The sequence below is a fragment of the Henckelia pumila genome, unplaced genomic scaffold (assembly GCF_033568475.1).
Source record: "Henckelia pumila isolate YLH828 unplaced genomic scaffold, ASM3356847v2 CTG_270:::fragment_1, whole genome shotgun sequence".
In the NCBI taxonomy this organism is placed as follows: domain Eukaryota; kingdom Viridiplantae; phylum Streptophyta; class Magnoliopsida; order Lamiales; family Gesneriaceae; genus Henckelia; species Henckelia pumila.
In genome coordinates this window covers 967241-986750 of record NW_027331788.1, presented here as the reverse complement: position 1 = coordinate 986750, position 19510 = coordinate 967241, and the positions used below count along the sequence as shown (strand labels likewise).

General features: G+C 39.9%; 1 protein-coding gene across 1 annotated transcript; it reads right to left on the bottom strand.

Moving 5' to 3' along the window:
- Window positions 1-13692: 13692 nt before the first annotated feature.
- Window positions 13693-19298, bottom strand: LOC140870870 (uncharacterized). The gene is made up of 6 exons (XM_073273276.1): window positions 19202-19298; window positions 16401-17192; window positions 15606-15866; window positions 15028-15164; window positions 14109-14325; window positions 13693-14000 (listed from the first exon to the last, which is right to left on the bottom strand). Exons 1-6 carry the CDS (start codon window positions 19296-19298, stop codon window positions 13693-13695), a joined length of 1812 nt encoding a protein of 603 aa, XP_073129377.1.
- Window positions 19299-19510: the final 212 nt, after the last annotated feature.

Genomic DNA, 19510 nt, shown 5'->3' with positions numbered 1-19510 from the left:
CTAACTCCTTGGGGCTGAATTATACTATCTCTAGAACAAATAATATTAGGACTGTCCATTGGTTGGCCCCTGAGTTTGGGTTTTTTAAGCTGAATACATCAGGGCTATTCAAAGACTAGAGGAGGTCTGGCATTGGTGGTATCATCAGAGATCATTCTGGGCAACCGGTAATTGCTTTTCATGATTCTACTGGAATTGGCTCTAATACTAGAGCAGAATTACTTGCTATTCTTAGGGGTTTACAGCTGTGCAAGTTTCATAATCTGTTTCCTCTATGGTTGGAAGTGGACTCCTTGGCGGCGTTGGCTATTATTGAAGCCGATACTTCATCTTGGGATCTTACTAGGATTTTGACTAAGATTCAGAGTATTCTGAAGACTACAGAGGTGCGTAAATCTCATGCAAATAGGGAAGCTAATGCGACGGTGGATGAACTAGCTAATCTAGGATGGACATTGGGTTCGGCCATACTGCATCCACAAGACATCACATGAAGGCTGAAAGGGATTTGTAGATTAGATAAATTTGGTCTACCTTATATTAGAACTAAAACAATTTTTATTTAAGCTTTTGAATTTTATGGTTCTGTAATTTCTGGAAAGGTTTTGGTCTATTCCCCGCTCTTGTATAGTAGTAGCCAGGTTCCATTTTACAAGATTAAGAAACTTAAATATGATTAAAGAATTGATTAAGGGACTTAATTGGAAATTGTACTCGGATAGAATCGAAGCGTTAGATCTGAGAACGGAGCGTCCGATGCCATCGGAGCATCCGATGGACAGATCGGAGCGTCCGATCTAGTTAGGCCATGCAACTTTGACGTGCCATTTTTGTGTCGACACATGGAAAGGATCGGAGCGTCCGATGAGGTGTCGAGACAGGTGTTAACAGGATGGTGACACGATGCGTGCCATGGAGATCGGACTGTCCGATCTCAGAAAACATAGCGTCCGATCTGTGTCTATAAATAAGGGCGGATTTGGCTCATTTTCAATGTTCAGAATCCTCTCCTCTTCTGTAATGGCTCTATTTTAAGGGCTTTGAGACTCTTTCTTTAAGAGTTGGAGTAGGTAGTAGTATTTTTATAGTTAGCGGACAGTGTCCGTAGTAGTGGCCAAGCAGCGGAGCTTTGGAGAGGTGTCCAAGGGTCGTAGCAAGACTGTGCCCAGGCTCTGGGGCATTCGACATCAGTGGGTTGACGACGGACGAAGGTATAGCTCTGGCTCTTTTTTAAAAAATAGGGAGTATCATATAGTTTAATTAAGGATTTTAGAGCATGATAGATGATGTTTGGCATGTTAGATAATGCCTGGTTATTATGTATTGTAGTACTACATGGTAGGATTGGAACCTAGATGGGAGCTTCCAGGATCTGCCTTAGAAAAGTACGAAAGTAGTGTTCGAGATACCCTGACTGAGTATGCATGTATTATGTGTTGCATTGTTTATATGTCATGATTTTATCTACATATATTATTAAATGTTATTATGATGCATGAATGATCATCTTGAGCTTGTATTTTTGTGATATCCTATAGTACACAACAACAAAAGTGAGTTTTCGCAGCGTGCAAATTAGCTATCCGCAGCGCACATCGCGCACTGCATAGTAGTAAGCTATTGAAACTCATTGGGTATCCACAGCGCGCAACGAGCGCTGCAGAATGCACGCTGTGGAAATTTACATCCACAGAGGACGTTGCATGCTGCGGAAAGTTACATCGACAGCGTGCAAAATACACTATGGATATATTATTGACAGGATACAATGAACGCTGCGGAAAGAATTCAACCAAATAAAAAAAAAAGAAAATGAATGAAAAATTAAAAAGAATATTCCAATTTCATTCATGAAAACCAGAGAAATAAGATATTTACAACAAAATGTTTGATCGCAAGTTTTTAACTCTAATCATATACAGATAATAAATGTCATTTTTTCGTTCATCGTACCAACACAGAAGTTGCAACACCAAAAAACAATATACGAAATCTCTCATAAACTAACTACACTCTCATAAACTAACTACACTGTACACATGACAATTATCAAGCTTCCAATCCACGCAACTCCAAAGCCCATTTCGTGCATTCTGCATTGAAATTTTTCACGAATTTAGATTTCTTACTTTTTCTTTTGACCTTCTGCATATAAAAAAGAGTATATATCAAAGATTAAAAGTATCAAAAAATCAAATGAATAGAACTCGTAATTATCAAGGCATGCACCTGGAATGAATCAAAGAACTATCAAATAATCAAATGAATAAGATATATAAAAAAACATTATTTTGCAGATTAAAAATTATGATATTCTATAGATTAAAAACTATCAAAGAATCAAATGAATAAGATCTAAAAAGGGTATGAGAGCAAGCTAAAAAGAGAGTTAAAGGATAATTCGAAATATGATGTTCATATCTAGTACAACATAAATTTCACATTTGAAAAGCTCATACCTTTGGTTACATACCCACCAACTCCTACCCACGATGCATAGAACTCTTAATTAGCAAGGCATACACCTCGAACTTAGTAAAAGCCTCGAACTTAAAATTAATAGCAGATCACTTTGCACAAACTTTCCTTATCGAACATCAGAACCAGTACTCCAGCTATGTTTTGCACCACTAGAATCTTCCTTGGAGCCATGCCCAATACCGTGTTTACTGCATTAACTCGCGTAACAAATAAATACCGACAAAAAAATTATTCGCAAGCATGAAGCAACTCTCAACAGAAAAACATTTCACATTTGGGAAAAAAAGACTTAACAAATCATAACACCGAGCATAAAACAAGATATAAACTATAAGTGTTATTTTTTCCCCATAAATTTCATGTGGTTTCCAAAGATTCAATGCTATTTACATCATAACACATAGCATAACTTAGATCTGCCACCACATTAGCAGGATCCATTGTGATCATTGAATGAATTTAAACGGATCTATTTCTTAACGACATTAATGGATCTATCTATAAAGTACCTCTAAAAGAAGGCTCATCTACTTCAACCACAAGCAACATTATTAAATTCCAAAAATCATCAAATACTAAAGATCACACAACAAATGGAATATGGCCATGAAAACATGAAAGTGCAAAAGGAAGAAATATAAACTAACCACCACCCCGATTCAACTAGTTGGACCATAAATAAATCATGCTTGAAGTAAAAAAAAAAATCAAGCTTTAAGTTAGCCAAAATGAATAGTCAAAATTCAAGGACAAAAATAGAAGTGCTTTCCAAATCCTGAACATGGTTACTGCAGCCTACTATCTAAGCAGCTGAATAAAGAAAATTATCAACAAAAGCAGAAATGCAAGCACTAAAATAGAGGCAAGCACAGTAAAAAATTATTCTCAGATGCAACATATATATACTTTGAATCTTCAGCCCACATTTTCAAATTTCAACGAGCTAGCGAGAAAGAATAAAATAAATCAAAGTTTACATCCTTCAAGTTTTTGTTATTTTATCAACATTAAAATACCAAATCTCTACAACTTCAAGGAAAAATAATATAATCGACATGAAGAAATTATTGAAGGACACCAAACTGTCAAAAAACACGAACACGCCACGTAGAATCGACACTCTTTGGAAATCTTATATATATATATATATATCATATCATGAACAAAGTTTTATAGGAGTTATATATTGTCATATTGTGTTATATCATAATGTATTAATTAAAAGATTATCAATTTTACATAAGATATATCGTGATCTTTCAACTTTTCACAAAGATCGTTAATGCATTTTTTTGTAAAACATTTATTGAGACCAAACAATGACTACTTTAAAATAAATTCAAAATAAAATATAACAATTTTTTTTTAAAAAAGGGTATGCAATAAGTTTCACATGTTCTTACATGCATAGATGATTAATGAAAACTCAACCTTATCCTTGTCTTTCTGCACCATCTTCTCTTCCAGCCACAATCTATTCTCCATCCCACTTCTTGTCCTGAACATGAACACCGCGAATTATATAACTAGTCGCGCTTGAGGGTACTGCAACAAAAAGAGCGTATCCAGCCGGCACATAACATGTAATAGAACAGTCCTACAGGAATTTGAGGAAGAAATATTTCTTTATAAACTAACATATAAAAACAAACAGATGTTTATTCAAGAATTTCAAAGATTTGACTATCCAAAAGCTGACAAAAAAGATCCAGAATCTTTCTATGCAATGCCTTCTGGTTGTGATTCGTAAATGCTTTAGAATAGATTCATTCATCAAACAAGTAGGCATAATTTTGTTTGCTCCAGCAACTGACCATTGCAACTAAAAACTACAGTGTTATTTAATGCAAAAGGATCATTAAAATTGTACAAAAAAAAATCAAAATCTTGGTTTGGTGGATTGAGTTGGTCAGAACACCAAACAACAATGAAAAAATAAAATACCTAAGACTCAAATTTCAAACTGCAACTATCAACCAAAGAATTTCCAATAAAACCAACATATTCAGATCCTAGTTTGCATTTTTTTTTTGTCACCAAAGATGCCAATTTGTGGAACAGAATTAGCCCAAGCAGCGACATGAACAACTTGTTCAACTAAGTTTATAAGCCAATTAAAACAACTTACGAAATATTCAACTTATTTTTTAAGTCCACACAAGTTAAATTCAAACAATCTTAATGTTATTCCTATATTCAAAGTTATTTACAAATCCATTTTTCTTCTCTATTCTCTTTTAATCTTTAGATGAATTTGTTTTTTTTCCTCTATCCTCTAGCTTGTATTTCACCATAAGTGAACTTATCTTATTCGACAACTTTAAAAGCTTAGTTTTAGGATATCATACAAGCTTCAAACAACCACAATATAAACATGTACGTCAAGTAATGTGTGATTTAAGGGAATCGAGAAGATAAATTCGTCTCGACGAACATCCCCAGCTTGATCATCGTCATATTATACCTTAGTCTTGAAAAAGAAACAAGCTATATCCACAAGCTGCAAAATACACAATTGAAATCACAATTCTGCTCAAGCTAAACTCAAGTATCAAAGTCTAAAGCTCACCAACTTTGATCAATTTTTCTCCCGGTTCGAAACCAAAACTCTCGAAGCTATTGTCCTTTGATTGAATCTAAAATGAATGGTATTCAAATCCATAACATCATCAAGAACTCAGTTATACCACAGCTCAATCACAAGAATACAAAATCTATCAATCTTGCGAACTGGCGGCGTAACGATTGAAAATCGGTAACCGTAACTCATAGCCATCAATTCCAACCATCATATAAGTCTCATATACATACTTAAACCAGCAAGAACTCCTCAAAACCAACCATATCAGAGATTAAAAGTTCAAACATAGCTTCAGAAATTCGTATAAAATTCCGAGGACATTCGTTCTTTGATTCGACTTCAAATATACACTATACATAACACCAAGAACACATATTCATGCTTCAAATCTGATCCCTACCAACATGATTTCAAAACTAGCTGAAGCAAAGAGATTCTTACATCAAAACGAAGCCCCGCTTGCAAGGATTCCAAAACCGTGCTCAGAATATTTTTCGGATGGACGGATCTTGAAATAATGAAAATTGAAGATCAATTTAGACAAAGTAAATTGAAGTCTTGGTTTTCTGCTGAAGAAGAAGCTAATCTGATGCTAAAAGATATAATATACACGTACAAAGCCAATACAAGACATGTGTCATCCACTAAATCCAAGATTTGCATTTTGGCCCCTCAAAACTTCACTATTTGAAATTCAGTCCTTATGAAATATTTTAATTCAATTTCAATCTTAAATAATTTAAGAATATTAGAATTTAACTTCAAACTCCAAAATTCTAAATTAAATATACTCGGATTAAAATTAAATAATCTTGGGCCTTACAATTCTCCCCTACTAAGATATGATTTCGTCCTCGAAATCGCATGCAATCTGTAGTAACCCGCATTTCTAATTAGTGATTAATGAGTAATTAATCACGTGATCATGTTTAGATTAAGTAAAACATGATTAAGTAAGTTCATGTTGGGATAACGGACTTCAGAAATGGATTCAGAGCACTCGAATTAGTTGATTTGGTTTAGCAGGATCGGACGCTCCGAAGTAGACTTTGGAGGATCCGAAGTGGATCGGAAGCTCCGTGCCAGGATCGGAGGCTCCGATCGAGATCGGAAGCTCCGTCGGCGAGATCGGAAGCTTCGATCTGGACCAGGGCACATGTCATCGCTTATGTCAACAAGATGACATCATGGTTGATGTAATATTGAGCGATCGGAAGCTCCGAAGGTGCGATCGGAGGTTCCGATCGTGATCGGACGTTTCGAACCGGGATCGGAGGTTCCGAACGCTGTCTATAAATAGAGGGTCCGAGAATTCATTTTCTCGCACCAATTTCCTCTTTTCTCTCTCAATTCCTAAGCCTTCTAACTCAGATCTAGGGAGATCTAGGCGTCCTACGGGGAATCCGGAAGTGGCTTAGTGATCTAGGCGTCATCGCGGAGCTATGGCCTAGTTTTGGGACTATCGACAGCAAAGAACTATCGACGGACGCAGGTATAGCTTTGGTATCCTAAAAATATTTAGGAGTATGCAATAGCTTAATTAAGGCTTTTAGAGCTTTATTGTTGATGCATGTATATTTGCATTGTAGTAGCTGTAGACTGGACTAGTAGGCTTGGAGTATAGGCCAGTGGAGCTAGGTTGTCCAGTAGTGTTAGAGGTACGTAAGTACTGACCAAGATAGACAGCATGATATATTTGCATGTATGTTGCATGAGTATGTGCTATATGCTTTATCATGTTTTAGCATGTTTTACCGTCTTAGCACATACATGATTTTACGTGTGACTGCATCCGGGGAGATGTGAGTCATTGACAGTCTCCATAGGGAACAATGATCTCATTTTGGACTCGAGTCAGGTATGACAGTTTCCATATGGGGCTTGTATCCTGTTTTGGATTTGGGTCAGGATGGGGTTGGCTCAGCCCTGATATGGAGTATACGAGTACCCCACGGAGTCGCTCTCTAGCCGTACTGTATATTCTCGGCGCCATGAGCAAGTGTTTTCACTTGAGTTTTAAATCATTTGTGTGCGCATATTTGTATTTATATCATTGTTTCGTATTGATCGTTCTAGCTCACGCCCCTGTGTTTGGGTATTGTGTACCTTGTGGCAGGGCAGGTTTGAGGCTGGACGGTCCAGGCGGCTCTCAGCAGGATTGAGCTTTGGAGAGTGCGAGGTTGTAGAGGGTAGGGATTTATTTACCCTGAACCTTTGATTTGGTTGTATAACAGTACTTATACACTTGTGATATCGTCGGTTGTATTCTGCCGATTGGATTTGTTGTATTTTAATTATCCGCACTTTATGCTTTAAAGCTTTTATTGCGTGCGCTTTTACTCTAACTCTGATTAGGTAGTGGATCCGGGTTGGGTCACTACATTTTTGGTATCAGAGAGACGTATTGCACTGAGAATATCGTAAAGCGGATTAAGTAATTATCTGTTCTTATGTAACAGATGGCAGATTACGACGAGAGCCACGGTAGCGTAGACGGCGGTCGTTGGGGCGATCCGGATGATCGTAGACATCGGGGACAGCCCGAGGAGCGCAGGCGAGTGAGCATGCGTAGATTCAAGGAGGTTAGCCCGAAGCCTTTGACGGGTGGTGAGACAGCTGAAGAGGCGGAGGATTGGATTGAGAGGATGGAGAAGTGCTTCCAGGAGTTCCGTTGCACGGCTGAGGATAAGATGGAGATTCTTGCCTTTATGCTTGAGGGCAGAGCGAGGAAGTGGTAGAGATCTACTTCCGCACCATTCATAGCAGCTAGAGGTGCAGCTACTTGGGTGGAGTTTCGTACTGCTTATCAGAGACTGTATTTTCCTCAAGCTCTTCGTCAGGCGAAAGCCAGTGAGTTGTTGAGTTTGCGACAGGGGACGATGACGATCGAGGAGTACTAGAAGAAGTTCTTTGATCTGCTACCTTTTTGTCCTCATGTTGCTGATAGTTCTATGGCAAAGTTTGATCATTTCCTTCAAGGTTTGAACCCTGATATTCATCGGATGGTTGCTGTGGGTGGCGATGGGACTTACGAGGATTTGGTGGACCGTTGTCGCCAGGCCGAGGACAGTATTCGGAAGAACAGGGGACTTTACTCTTCTTCTTCCAGGTCAGCGAGTGCTAGTGCTTTGGGCCCTAGGGGGCAGTCCTTCAAGAAGCCAAGAGGTACTTCTTCTTTTTCCTCTAGATCTGGTGGAGTGCATAACTTTGGTGGTCAAAGGCCGAACCGTTGTCATCAGTGCAGACGCAGACATCCGCCAGGGCAGTGTGGTCGATCGACCACTGCATGTTTCCAGTGTGGCCAGGAGGGTCACATGAAGAGAGATTGTCCTATGCTGATTGGGGCAGTGAGTGCTTTCGGAGGTTCTCAGGCATCTATTCAGCCACCTCAGTACCAGCAGCCACCTTTCCAGCAGCAGTATTCGCAGCAGCGCCAGCAGCCGCAGCAGTCTCAGAGACAGCCTACTCAGACTCCTTCTCGGGTTCATTCTTCTTTGAGGCCACGTACCCAGGGCCAGGTCTTTGCGCTTAACCAGGAGCAGGCAGAGGCTGACAGTGATCGGATGATTGCAGGTATCTGTAGTGTATGTGGTTTTTCTGCATTTGTTTTAATTGATACCGGTGCATCGCATTCTTTTGTCTCAGCACGTTTTGCTAAGAAGTATAGATTGCCATTTATTCATTTAGACGTGTTGCTAGTGGTTTCTACTTCTATGGGGAGCGAGGTTTTAGCCAAGCGTCTAGTTGTGGGTTGTGTTTTGGATTTCGAGAGACATCAGCTTAGTGCTAACCTGATGATTCTAGCGATGGAGGATTTCGATTGCATCATTGGGATAGATCTATTGACTACCTACCGAGCGATAGTGGATTGATATCAGAGGTTTGTTCAGTTTCGTCCAGAGGATGACGAGTCATGGTATTTCTATGGTGAGGGAGCGCGACCCCCGATGCCAGTGGTTTCAGCTCTGAAGGCCCGGCATGCTTTAGAGTTTGGTGGGGAAGGCTACTTTATCTACGCCATTGACGCATCCTTAGAAGAGCCAGATATCCGAGAGATACCAGTGGTTCGTGACTTTCCAGATGTGTTTCCGGAGGAGATTCCAGGTTTGCCACCAGTAAGGGAGATTGAGTTTGGCATTGAGTTAGTGCCAGGGACTGCACCGATTTCCAGAACTCCTTACCGATTGGCACCGTCAGAAATGAAAGAGCTGCAGAAGCAATTGAAAGATCTTCTTGATAAGGGTTATATTCAACCTAGTGTTTCGCCATGGGGAGCCCCAGTACTATTTGTCAAGAAGAAGGATGGGTCGATGCGGTTGTGTATTGACTACCGTCAGTTTAATCAGGTGACAGTGAAGAATAAGTATCCTCTTCCGTAGATAGATGATCTCTTTGATCAGTTGCAGGGTACTTCTGTCTATTCTAAGATTGATCTTCGGTCTGGGTATCATCAGTTGCGAGTTCGATAGGAGGATGTTCCTAAGACAGCATTCGTACGCGGTATGGACACTATGAGTTTCTAGTGATGCCGTTTGGTTTGACGAATGCTCTAGCTGTTTTTATGGATCTGATGAACAGAGTTTTTTGCGACTTTCTGGATAAGTTCGTGGTGGTGTTCATCGATGACATTTTGGTGTATTCTCGCAGCATGGATGAGCATGCCTACCATCTCTATACTGTACTGCAGGTCTTGAGGGAAAGACAGTTGTACGCAAAGCTGAGTAAGTGTGACTTCTGGATTGACCGAGTTGTGTTCCTTGGTCATGTCATTTCTCAGGAGGGCGTATCTGTTGATCCTAGCAAGAAAGAGGCTATTTTGAATTGGTCACGTCCGACTACAGCTTCTGAGATTCGTAGTTTCCTTGGTTTAGCAGGATACTATCATTGTTTTGTGGAGAATTTCTCTCAGATAGCTAAGCCATTGACTCAGTTGACGAAGAAAGACGTTTCTTTCGTTTAGTCTGATGCTTGCGAAGACAGTTTTCGTGAGTTGAGACGTCGTCTGACGACAGCTCCAGTTCTTGCTTTACCGTCTGGATCAGGTGGTTTTGTAGTTTTCACTGATGCTTCTCTCCAGGGTTTGCGTGTTGACTCAGAATTGCCACGTGATCGCTTATGCTTCCAGACAGCTGAAGACTCACGAGGAGAACTATCCCGTACATGATTTAGAGCTTGCAGCCATTGTCTTTGCTCTTAAGATATGGCGTAACTATTTGTACGGAGAACGATTTGAGATCTTCACCAAACATAAGAGTTTGAAGTATCTGTTCACCCAGGCTGAGTTGAACATGCGGCAGCGTCGTTGGATGGATCTGTTGAAGGATTACGATTGTGAGATCAAGTACCATCCAGGTTCTTCAAATCCTGTTGCTGATGCGCTTAGTCGCAAAGTTATGCAAGTTCCCTTCGTACCAGTTCGGTACGGAAGGCAGTGGAAGAGTGTTGTTCTTCAGGATTCACATTCCATCATAAGAAAGAACAGCAAGGGATTCGTGTTTCTTCTGTGCTTGCAGAGCCAACATTGTATCGACGAATCCGGGAAGCTCAGAATTCTGATCTGAAGACATAGAAGTTAACCCGTTTGGCTAAAGGTGATAATACTTCTGGTTTCCATTTGCAGAGATACGGTCTGTTGTGTCTTTCTGGTCGAGTTGTGGTACCCGAGGACTCTACTTTGAGGGATGAGATCTTATCGCAAGCTCACCGCAGTCGATTTTCTGTACATCCAGGCAGCATGAAGATGTATAAGGATCTTCGCTCTCGATTTTGGTGGAAAGGGATGAAGCGCAGTGTTTATCAGTTTGTGTCCCGATGCCTTGTGTGTCAACAAGTCAAGGCAGAGTTTAGACAACCCGGAGGGTTACTTCACAGCCTAGAGATTCCTGAATGGAAGTGGGAGCATGTGACGATGGACTTTGTAACCCACTTGCCTATGTCTTCCAGGAATTGTGATGCTATTTGGGTTGTCGTGGATCGGTTGTCGAAGTCAGCGCATTTTCTTCCCTATAACCGCTATTACACCTTTGATAGGATGGCGCAATTGTATGTGCGGGAGATTGTGCGATTGCATGGGATTCCGTTGAGCATTGTCAGCGATAGAGATCCGAGATTCACCTCGAGGTTTTGGGGTAGTTTCCAGAGAGCCCTTGGTACTACTTTAAGCTTGAGTACGGCTTATCATCCAGAGATGGACGGACAGTCGGAGCGTATTATTCGCACTTTAGAGGATATGCTTCGCGCGACGGTGATGGATTTTGGTCCAGCGTGGCATGATCATTTACCCTTGGTGGAGTTCGCCTACAACAATAGTTTCCATCGCAGCATTGGCATGGCACCATTTGAGGCTCTTTATGGACGCCGTTGTCGTACACCTTTGTTTTGGGACGAGGTTGGCGAGCGTCAGGTTGAGGGTCCTCAGATGATTCAGCAGATGATTGATGCAGTAGAGTTGATCCGACGCAGGATTAAGGCAGCCCAGGATCGACAGGCTAGCTACGCGAACACTCACCGCAGGCCACTTCATTTTGAGGTAGGGGAATATGTTTTCTTGCGTGTGTCACCTTTCCGGAAGGTGATGAGGTTTGGTCGCAAGGGTAAGTTGACACCTAGATTTATTGGTCCTTTCGAGATTTTCGATAAGGTTGGGGATGTGGCTTATCGTCTGGCCTTGCCAACCGATCTTTCGGAGATCCACGATGTGTTCCACGTGTCCTTGTTGAGGAAGTATGTGGCGGACGAGTCGCATATTTTGCATCCGACTAAGGTAAAGGTAGATCGGGATCTATCGTATGTGGAGAAACCCCTGCGGATTCTTGATAGGAAGGACAAGGTACTTCGTAACAAGCATATACCGTTGGTGATGGTACAGTGGCAACGCAGAGGGACAGAGGAAGCTACTTGGGAGTTGGAGAGCCGGATGTTAGCCGAGCACCCCGAGTTATTTTGAGATTTTGTACTTGTATCGAGTTTATACTTGTTCAGTTATAATAAAGAACGTTTGGTTGGCTGTTTATGTTTTCCTCTAAGACTTAAATTTCGAGGATGAAATTTCTTAAGAGGGGGAGAATGTAGTAACCCGCATTTTTAATTAGTGATTAATGAGTAATTAATCACGTGATCATGTTTAGATTAAGTAAAATATGATTAAGTAAGTTCCTGTTGGGATAACGGACTTCAGAAATGGATTTAGAGCACTCGAATTAGTTGAATTGGTTCAGCAGGATCGGACGCTCCGAAGTAGACTTTGGAGGATCCGAAGTAGATCGGAAGCTCCGTGCCAGGATCGGAGGCTCTAATCGAGATCGGAAGCTCCGTCGGCGAGATCGGAAGCTCCGATCTGGACCAGGGCACACGTCATCGCTTACGTCAGTAAGGTGACATCATGGCTGACGTAATATTGAGCGATCAAAAGCTCCGAAGGTGCGATCGGAGGTTTCGATCGTGATCGGACGTTTCGAACCGGGATCGGAGGTTCCAAACGCTTTCTATAAATAGAGGGTCCGAGAATTCATTTTCTCGCATCAATTTCCTCTCTTCTCTCTCATTTTCTAAGCCTTATAACTCAGATCTAGGGAGATCTAGGCGTCCTACGGGGAATCTGGAAGTGGCTTAGTGATCTAGGCGTCGTCGCGGAGCTATGGCCTAGTTTTGGGGCTATCGACAGCAAAGAACTATCGACGGACGCAGGTATAGCTTTGGCATCCTAAAAATATTTAGGAGTATGCAATAGATTAATTAAGGCTTTTAGAGCTTTATTGTTGATGCATGGATATTTTCATTGTAGTAGCAGTAGACTGGACTAGTAGGATTAGAGTATAGGCCAGTGGAGCTAGGTTGTACAGCAGTGTTAGTGGTACGTAAGTACTGACCGAGATAGCCGGCATGATATATTTGCATGTATGTTGCATGAGTATGTGCTATATGCTTTATCATGTTTTAGCATGTTTTACCGTCTTAGCACATACATGATTTTACGTGTGACTGCATCCGGGGAGATGTGAGTCATTGACAGTCTCCATAGGGAACAATGATCTCATTTTTAACTCGAGTCAGGTATGACAGTTTCCATATGAGGCTTGTATCCTGTTTTGGATTCGGGTCAGGATGGGGTTGGCTCAGCCCTGATATGGAGTATACGAGTACCCCGCGGAGTCGCTTTCTAGCCGGTACTGTATATTCTCGGCGCCATGAGCAAGTGTTTTCACTTGAGTTTTAAATCATCTGTGTGCGCATATTTGTATTTATATCATTGCTTCGTATTGAGCGTTCTAGCTCACGCCCCTGTGTTTGGGTATTGTGTACCTTGTGGCGGGGCAGGTTTGAGGCTGGACGGTCCAGGCGGCTCTCACCAGGATTGAGCTTTGGAGAGTGCGAGGTTGTAGAGGGTAGGGATTTATTTACCCTGAACCTTCGATTTGGTTGTATAACAGTACTTATACACTTGTGATATCGTCGGTTGTATTCTGCCGATTGGATTTGTTGTATTTTAATTATCCGCACTTTATGCTTTAAAGATTTTATTGCGTGCGCTTTTACTCTAACTCTGATTAGGTAGTGGATCCAGGTTGGGTCACTACACAATCTATATACAAAAGATAATGAGATAACAGAAATACTTAAGGAAACTCACATCAGTGACATAGTTCTGGATAACGCTTTCTCATATCTTGTTCTGTCTCCCAAGTAGCTTGTTCAATTCCGTGTCTACTCCATTGCACCTTAACAAGTGGAATGGATTTGTTTCGAAGTTGTCTTTCCTTATGATCAAGGATTTGAATAGGACGTTCGAAATAACTCAATGTTTCATCCAACTCAGCTTCATCTGGACGAAGAATATGGGAAGCATCGGGCTCGTACTTTCTCAACATAGACACATGAAATACATCGTGAATACCTGACAGTGCTGGAGGTAGTGCTAATCGATATGCAAGATCACCAACTTTATCAAGAATTTCATAAGGTCCAATAAACCTCGGTGATAACTTACCTCTCTTTCCGAATCGAACAGTGCCTCAAAAAGGAGATATCTTCAGAAATACCCGATCACCTTGTTCAAAATTCAAAGGTCTATGCCTCACATTTTCATACTTTGCTTGTCGATCTTGCGTTGTTCTCATTCTGATCTGTATCAACTTCACTTTATCAGACATTTCTCTGATCATGTCTGGCCCTGTAACTGGTGTTTCAGAAAGATCATCCCAAAACAACGGCGATCGGCATTTTCTACCATACAGTGCTTCAAATGGATCCATTTGAATGCTTGACTGATAGCTGTTATTATACAAAAATTCAACAAGTGGCAAAGATTCTTGCCAACTCGCACCAAAATCAAGTATTACAGCTCTCAACATATCTTCCAAAATCTGTATAGTACGCTCTGACTGCCCATCAGTCTGAGGATGATACGCTGTACTCAAATGCAACCGAGTACCCAAAGCTTCCTGTAGGCTATGCCAGAAATGTGAAGTTAATCTTGGATCTCGATCTGATACAATTGACTTAGGCACACCATGCAGTCGCACTACATCTCTGATATAAATATTTGCCATATGGTCATGACGATACAAAATCTGATAAGGAATAAAACATGCAGACTTAGTCAGTCTATCAATCACGACCCAAATTGCATCACATCCCCTCGAATATCTCGGTAGTCTTATGACAAAATCCATAGTAATATGATCCTATTTCCATTCAAGAACTTCTAAACTATGCAATAAACCACTTGGTCGCTTCCTTTTAGCTTTTACCTGTTGACAGTTTAAACATCTAGCTATAAACTTTGTCACATCAGCTTTCATTCTTTTCCACCAAAACTGCTATTTTAGATCATTATACATTTTTTTGCCTCCTGGATGAATACTAAACTTGCTGCAATGAGCTTCATTTAGACTTTGCTGTCTCAGTTCTACAATATCAGGTACAACAATACGTCAATTAACTAACAAAATTCCATCCATACTGACCTGAAACTCTGACTCATGTCCAGTTCTAACTCTTTCAATCGAATTTTGAATGTTTTGGTCAGCTTTCTGGGCTTCTTTAATTCGAACAAACAACTCCGGCTCAGCTGTGATTGCATAAACCCGTACAGGTTGCACATCTGTCTCAAAATCCAAACCAGATACACAGCAATCTTCAATTAACTTAGAGACTCGCATAGTAGATAAGGATAAATCACATACCTTTCTACTTAGTGCATCAGCTGCTGCATTAGACTTCCCTGGATAATACTTAATCTCACAGTCAAAATCTTTCAGTAAGTCCAACCAAAGTCTTTGTATCATATTTAATTCGGCTTGAGAAAACAAATACTTCAAGCTTTTATGATCAGAAAATATCTAAAAAGTCTCACCATATAAATAATGACGCCAAATTTTCAACGCAAAGACAATAGCTGCAAGCTCAAGATCGTGTACTGGGTATCTGATCTCGTGAGGTTTCAATTGCCTGGAAGCATATGCTATCACATGACCTCACTGCATCAAAATACAACCCAAACCTTTATGAGAAGCGTCAGAATAAATAGTAAAACCACATGTACCTGATGGAATAGATAATACAGGTGCACTAGTAAGCCGTTTCTTCAATTCCACAAAACTAGCTTCACATTCATGTGTCCAAACAAATGGAGTATTCTTCTGTGTTAACTGGGTAATCGGCTTTGCAATGCTAGAAAATCCTGCAATAAATCGGCGATAATACCTGGCTAAACCCATGAAACTACGAATTTCAGGTACGGACGTAGGTTTAGGCCAGTTAATAACCGCATCTACCTTGCTAGGATCAACAGATATACCGTCTCCTGAAATAACATGGCCAAGAAAAATAACTCTGTCCAACCAAAACTCGCATTTGGACAACTTATCATACAGGTGCTCGGTTCTCAAAATCTGCAAAACAATCTTCAAAGGCTCTGTATGCTCAGTCTTATTCTTAGAATATATCAGAATATCATCAATAAAAATAATAACGAACTCATCTAAGTACTTCTGAAATATTCTATTCATTAAACCAATAAAGACAGCAGGAGCATTTGTTAAACCGAATGGCATTACTATAAACTCATAGTGGCCATACCTCGTTCGAAAAGCAGTTTTAGACACATCTGCTTCTCTTACCCTCAACTGGTGATAACCAGACCTCAAATCTATCTTTGAATAGACGGAAGAACCCTGCAATCGGTCAAACAAGTCATCTATTCGAGGTAATGGATATCTATTCTTTACCGTGACCTGATTTAATTGGCGGTAGTCGATACATAACCTCATCGATCCGTACTTCTTTCTGACAAATAAAACCGGAGCGCCCAAAGGTGACACACTCGGCCTAATGTAACCTTTGTTTAGCAAATCTTCAAGTTGATCTTTTAACTCTTTCAGTTCAAGTGGTGCCATCCTATAAGGAGCTTTAGAGATAGGTAAAGTACCTGGTACCAACTCGATACTGAAATCAATCTCATGCATTGGAGGCAATCCCGGTATTTCATCCGGAAAAATATCGGCAAACTCACATACAACAGGAATATCTGCCAATTCTGGACTCGCTTTTAGCACATCCAATGCATAGACTAAAAATCCTTCAGCACTAGTCTGCAATAAGTGTTCCATAGATAAGCTAGAAATCAAAGGAATCTTAGCACGAGAACCCTTATCGAAGAATTTCCAATCATCAGCCATGTCTGGTCTAAATCGAACAATCTTATGAAAACAGTCAACTGTGGCCCTGTACTTGGTTAGTGCATCGGTACCAATAATACAATCAAAATCAGGCATACCAAGTACTATGCAATCAAGCTCAATTGCATTACTGTCAAACTGCAATTCACAACTTCTGACTATGCTTGCAGATGTCTTATCTTTTCCCATAGGCGATGAGATAGCAAATACAGAAGATAAACGCTCAACAGGCAAAGCATGCAATTCAACAAATTTTTCAGCTATAAAAGTATGTGATGCTCCAGTGTCAATCAACACATAAGTAGGATAACCATAGAGAACACAATTACCTGCAATCACATTGTCCGGTGCTGCCTGTGCATGATCTTCTGTCAATGCAAAAACTCTAGCTGGATGTCGTGGAGGTTGGCCTACACTCTGACTCTCTCCCTGTCTACTCTGAGCTGGTCTACCTAAAGATTGAAAGGAATGTGGTAGCGCTTAATCGTGTCACGCACAAATTACCCAACTCAATCAGATAATCACTAAAAATGTAGTAGTGTGAGTAGGGATCGTTCCCACGAGGAAAGGTAAATTTAATGCGTTCTAAATAAATAAAAAGGGGTTTTGAAGTTGAGATTAACTACTAAAAATTTAAAACTAATTTATAATAAAATTCTATAACTATCAAGCAAGATTGAAAATTAAACTGAAGAAATCAATAAGAGACGAGACTTGGTATCAGTTGACTACACCCTTGATATTCATTCATTCAATCATCGATTCCCTAAGAATAATTAATCCTATTAAATATTCGCCATTTAAAATCAAATTCCTGTTTCACCTTAATTTTAGCTAATTAGAAAACAGCATTCTAAATTAACCCTTACCCCATAAATTAACCCATACCAGCGATCAGATTTAAATCCACGATAGCATTCAAACTAGTAAAACTAACGAACCTAGACAAGACAAACACCAGCGGTTGTATTTAGCCTAGTCAATAATTGATCCTACAATTTAATAAATTCAACAGCAGAAAATATCAAACGTAGTTGCTTCGCAAATTAGTTCATTCAAACAATTACGGATTTGAACTCTAATTTAGTTATAGCTTGCAAAACAAAATCCTAAGATGACCAATCCTAAAATCTCGCATACAAACATGAAATAAACCAGATCAAATATTGATACTTAACAAGAATTAAATACTATGAATCAAATCTCATGAATAAAATATATCAAGGTTTCATCTCCCTCAACCAAGTATAAAAGTTTAGCCAACAATACTCATGAATTCTCTACAAAAATTCATGAGAGAAAATAAAATTAAGAAAAGATAGATGAAAACCTAGCCGTCCAGAGAGAGTTCTTCACGTTGTAAGCGTGTAGAATCATCTGATAATCTCTCCAAAACGGAATTAAAAGTCTAATAAAAGTCTAGAGCCTTAATTAAAAGAGTTTCCAAAATTACAAATTTCTTCTCGCAACAGAACCGCGCGCTCGATCCTGGAAATTGCTAGGATCTAGCGGGCGATACTGGGCAAATTTCTGCCTTGAAAATTCCTTGGGCACGCTCGATCCGGGAAGAATGTGCGATCGAGCGGGCGAGTTGAGGCAGCCTACTGTCTTGAAAATCTCATGACCGCGCTCGATCTGGGAAAATTCCAGGATCGAGCGCATGCTTCTGTGATGAAAAACCTGCTCTGCTGCTTTCTTTGGACGCATGGACGCACTTTGATTTCTTTAATCAAAACATGGTAATTCCTACACAATAAATCAAAACTAAGTTAAGAAGCTCAATGCATAACATAAAATAAAACTAGAATAAAACATGAACAATGACACAAAATGCATGCAAAACACTTAACAAAATGACACTAAAAATGCAAACAAAATAATACTATCAAACTCCCCCATACTTGAACCTTGCTCGCCCTCGAGCAAGTTATACAAAACAAAATATGCAAACAAGAATCAAGAAATACTACGGAGCACTGGTCTCAGTTCATCTTTCAAAATTTTCACATCCATCCATCCAACTCACATTGTTTTGAAAATTTTAAAACCAGACTGATATCACCTCACAAACTTATAAATTCCGCAACACAAGTTCAAAACGCTCGCCTCCAAATCCAATTCACACATTCATAGATCATGAGGACTTTTCAAGGTTTCACAGGATTACAATGAATAGAAATCAAATCAACACACTCACAATCGGTTAAACACAAAGAAATCTAGTGTGTGCGTGTTTTGATAAAAAAATTCATACTCATCAATAGTGTCAATCGACAGTCCATAGGAAAAATTCTCGCAACCCCTCTCCACTAGTATATTGGGCGACTGTGACTCGGTCAATAGGTCTTAATTGGCTTATAATGTAGGTTTGGCTTATAGCTACAATAAAGGAAAAGAATTCAAAGAGGGAGTAAATTATGTCTATCTTTAGAGTTCACTCTTTTTCATTCAGTTTTCACACCGCTTTTCACTTCATTGATCTCCATTTTTTCTTTTCTAATGCTTTTCACCATTAAATTTTCCTTCTTTTTCACCACTTTTTTCATCATTTTTTCCATCCCCTTTTCACTACTATTTTTTTATTTTCTTTCAAGCTATCATCACACTATTCCATATTAACCATTCAACGCAGGAGCATAAAATAATTTTAACATTCAACTCACTCCCTTAAAGGTAGGAAACAGTGTTTAGGCTATGGGTAGTAGTTGTAGGACCTTGAAATAATGTCGAATAGGGGTTTACCACACGTTTGCATGCATGCCATTCGTTT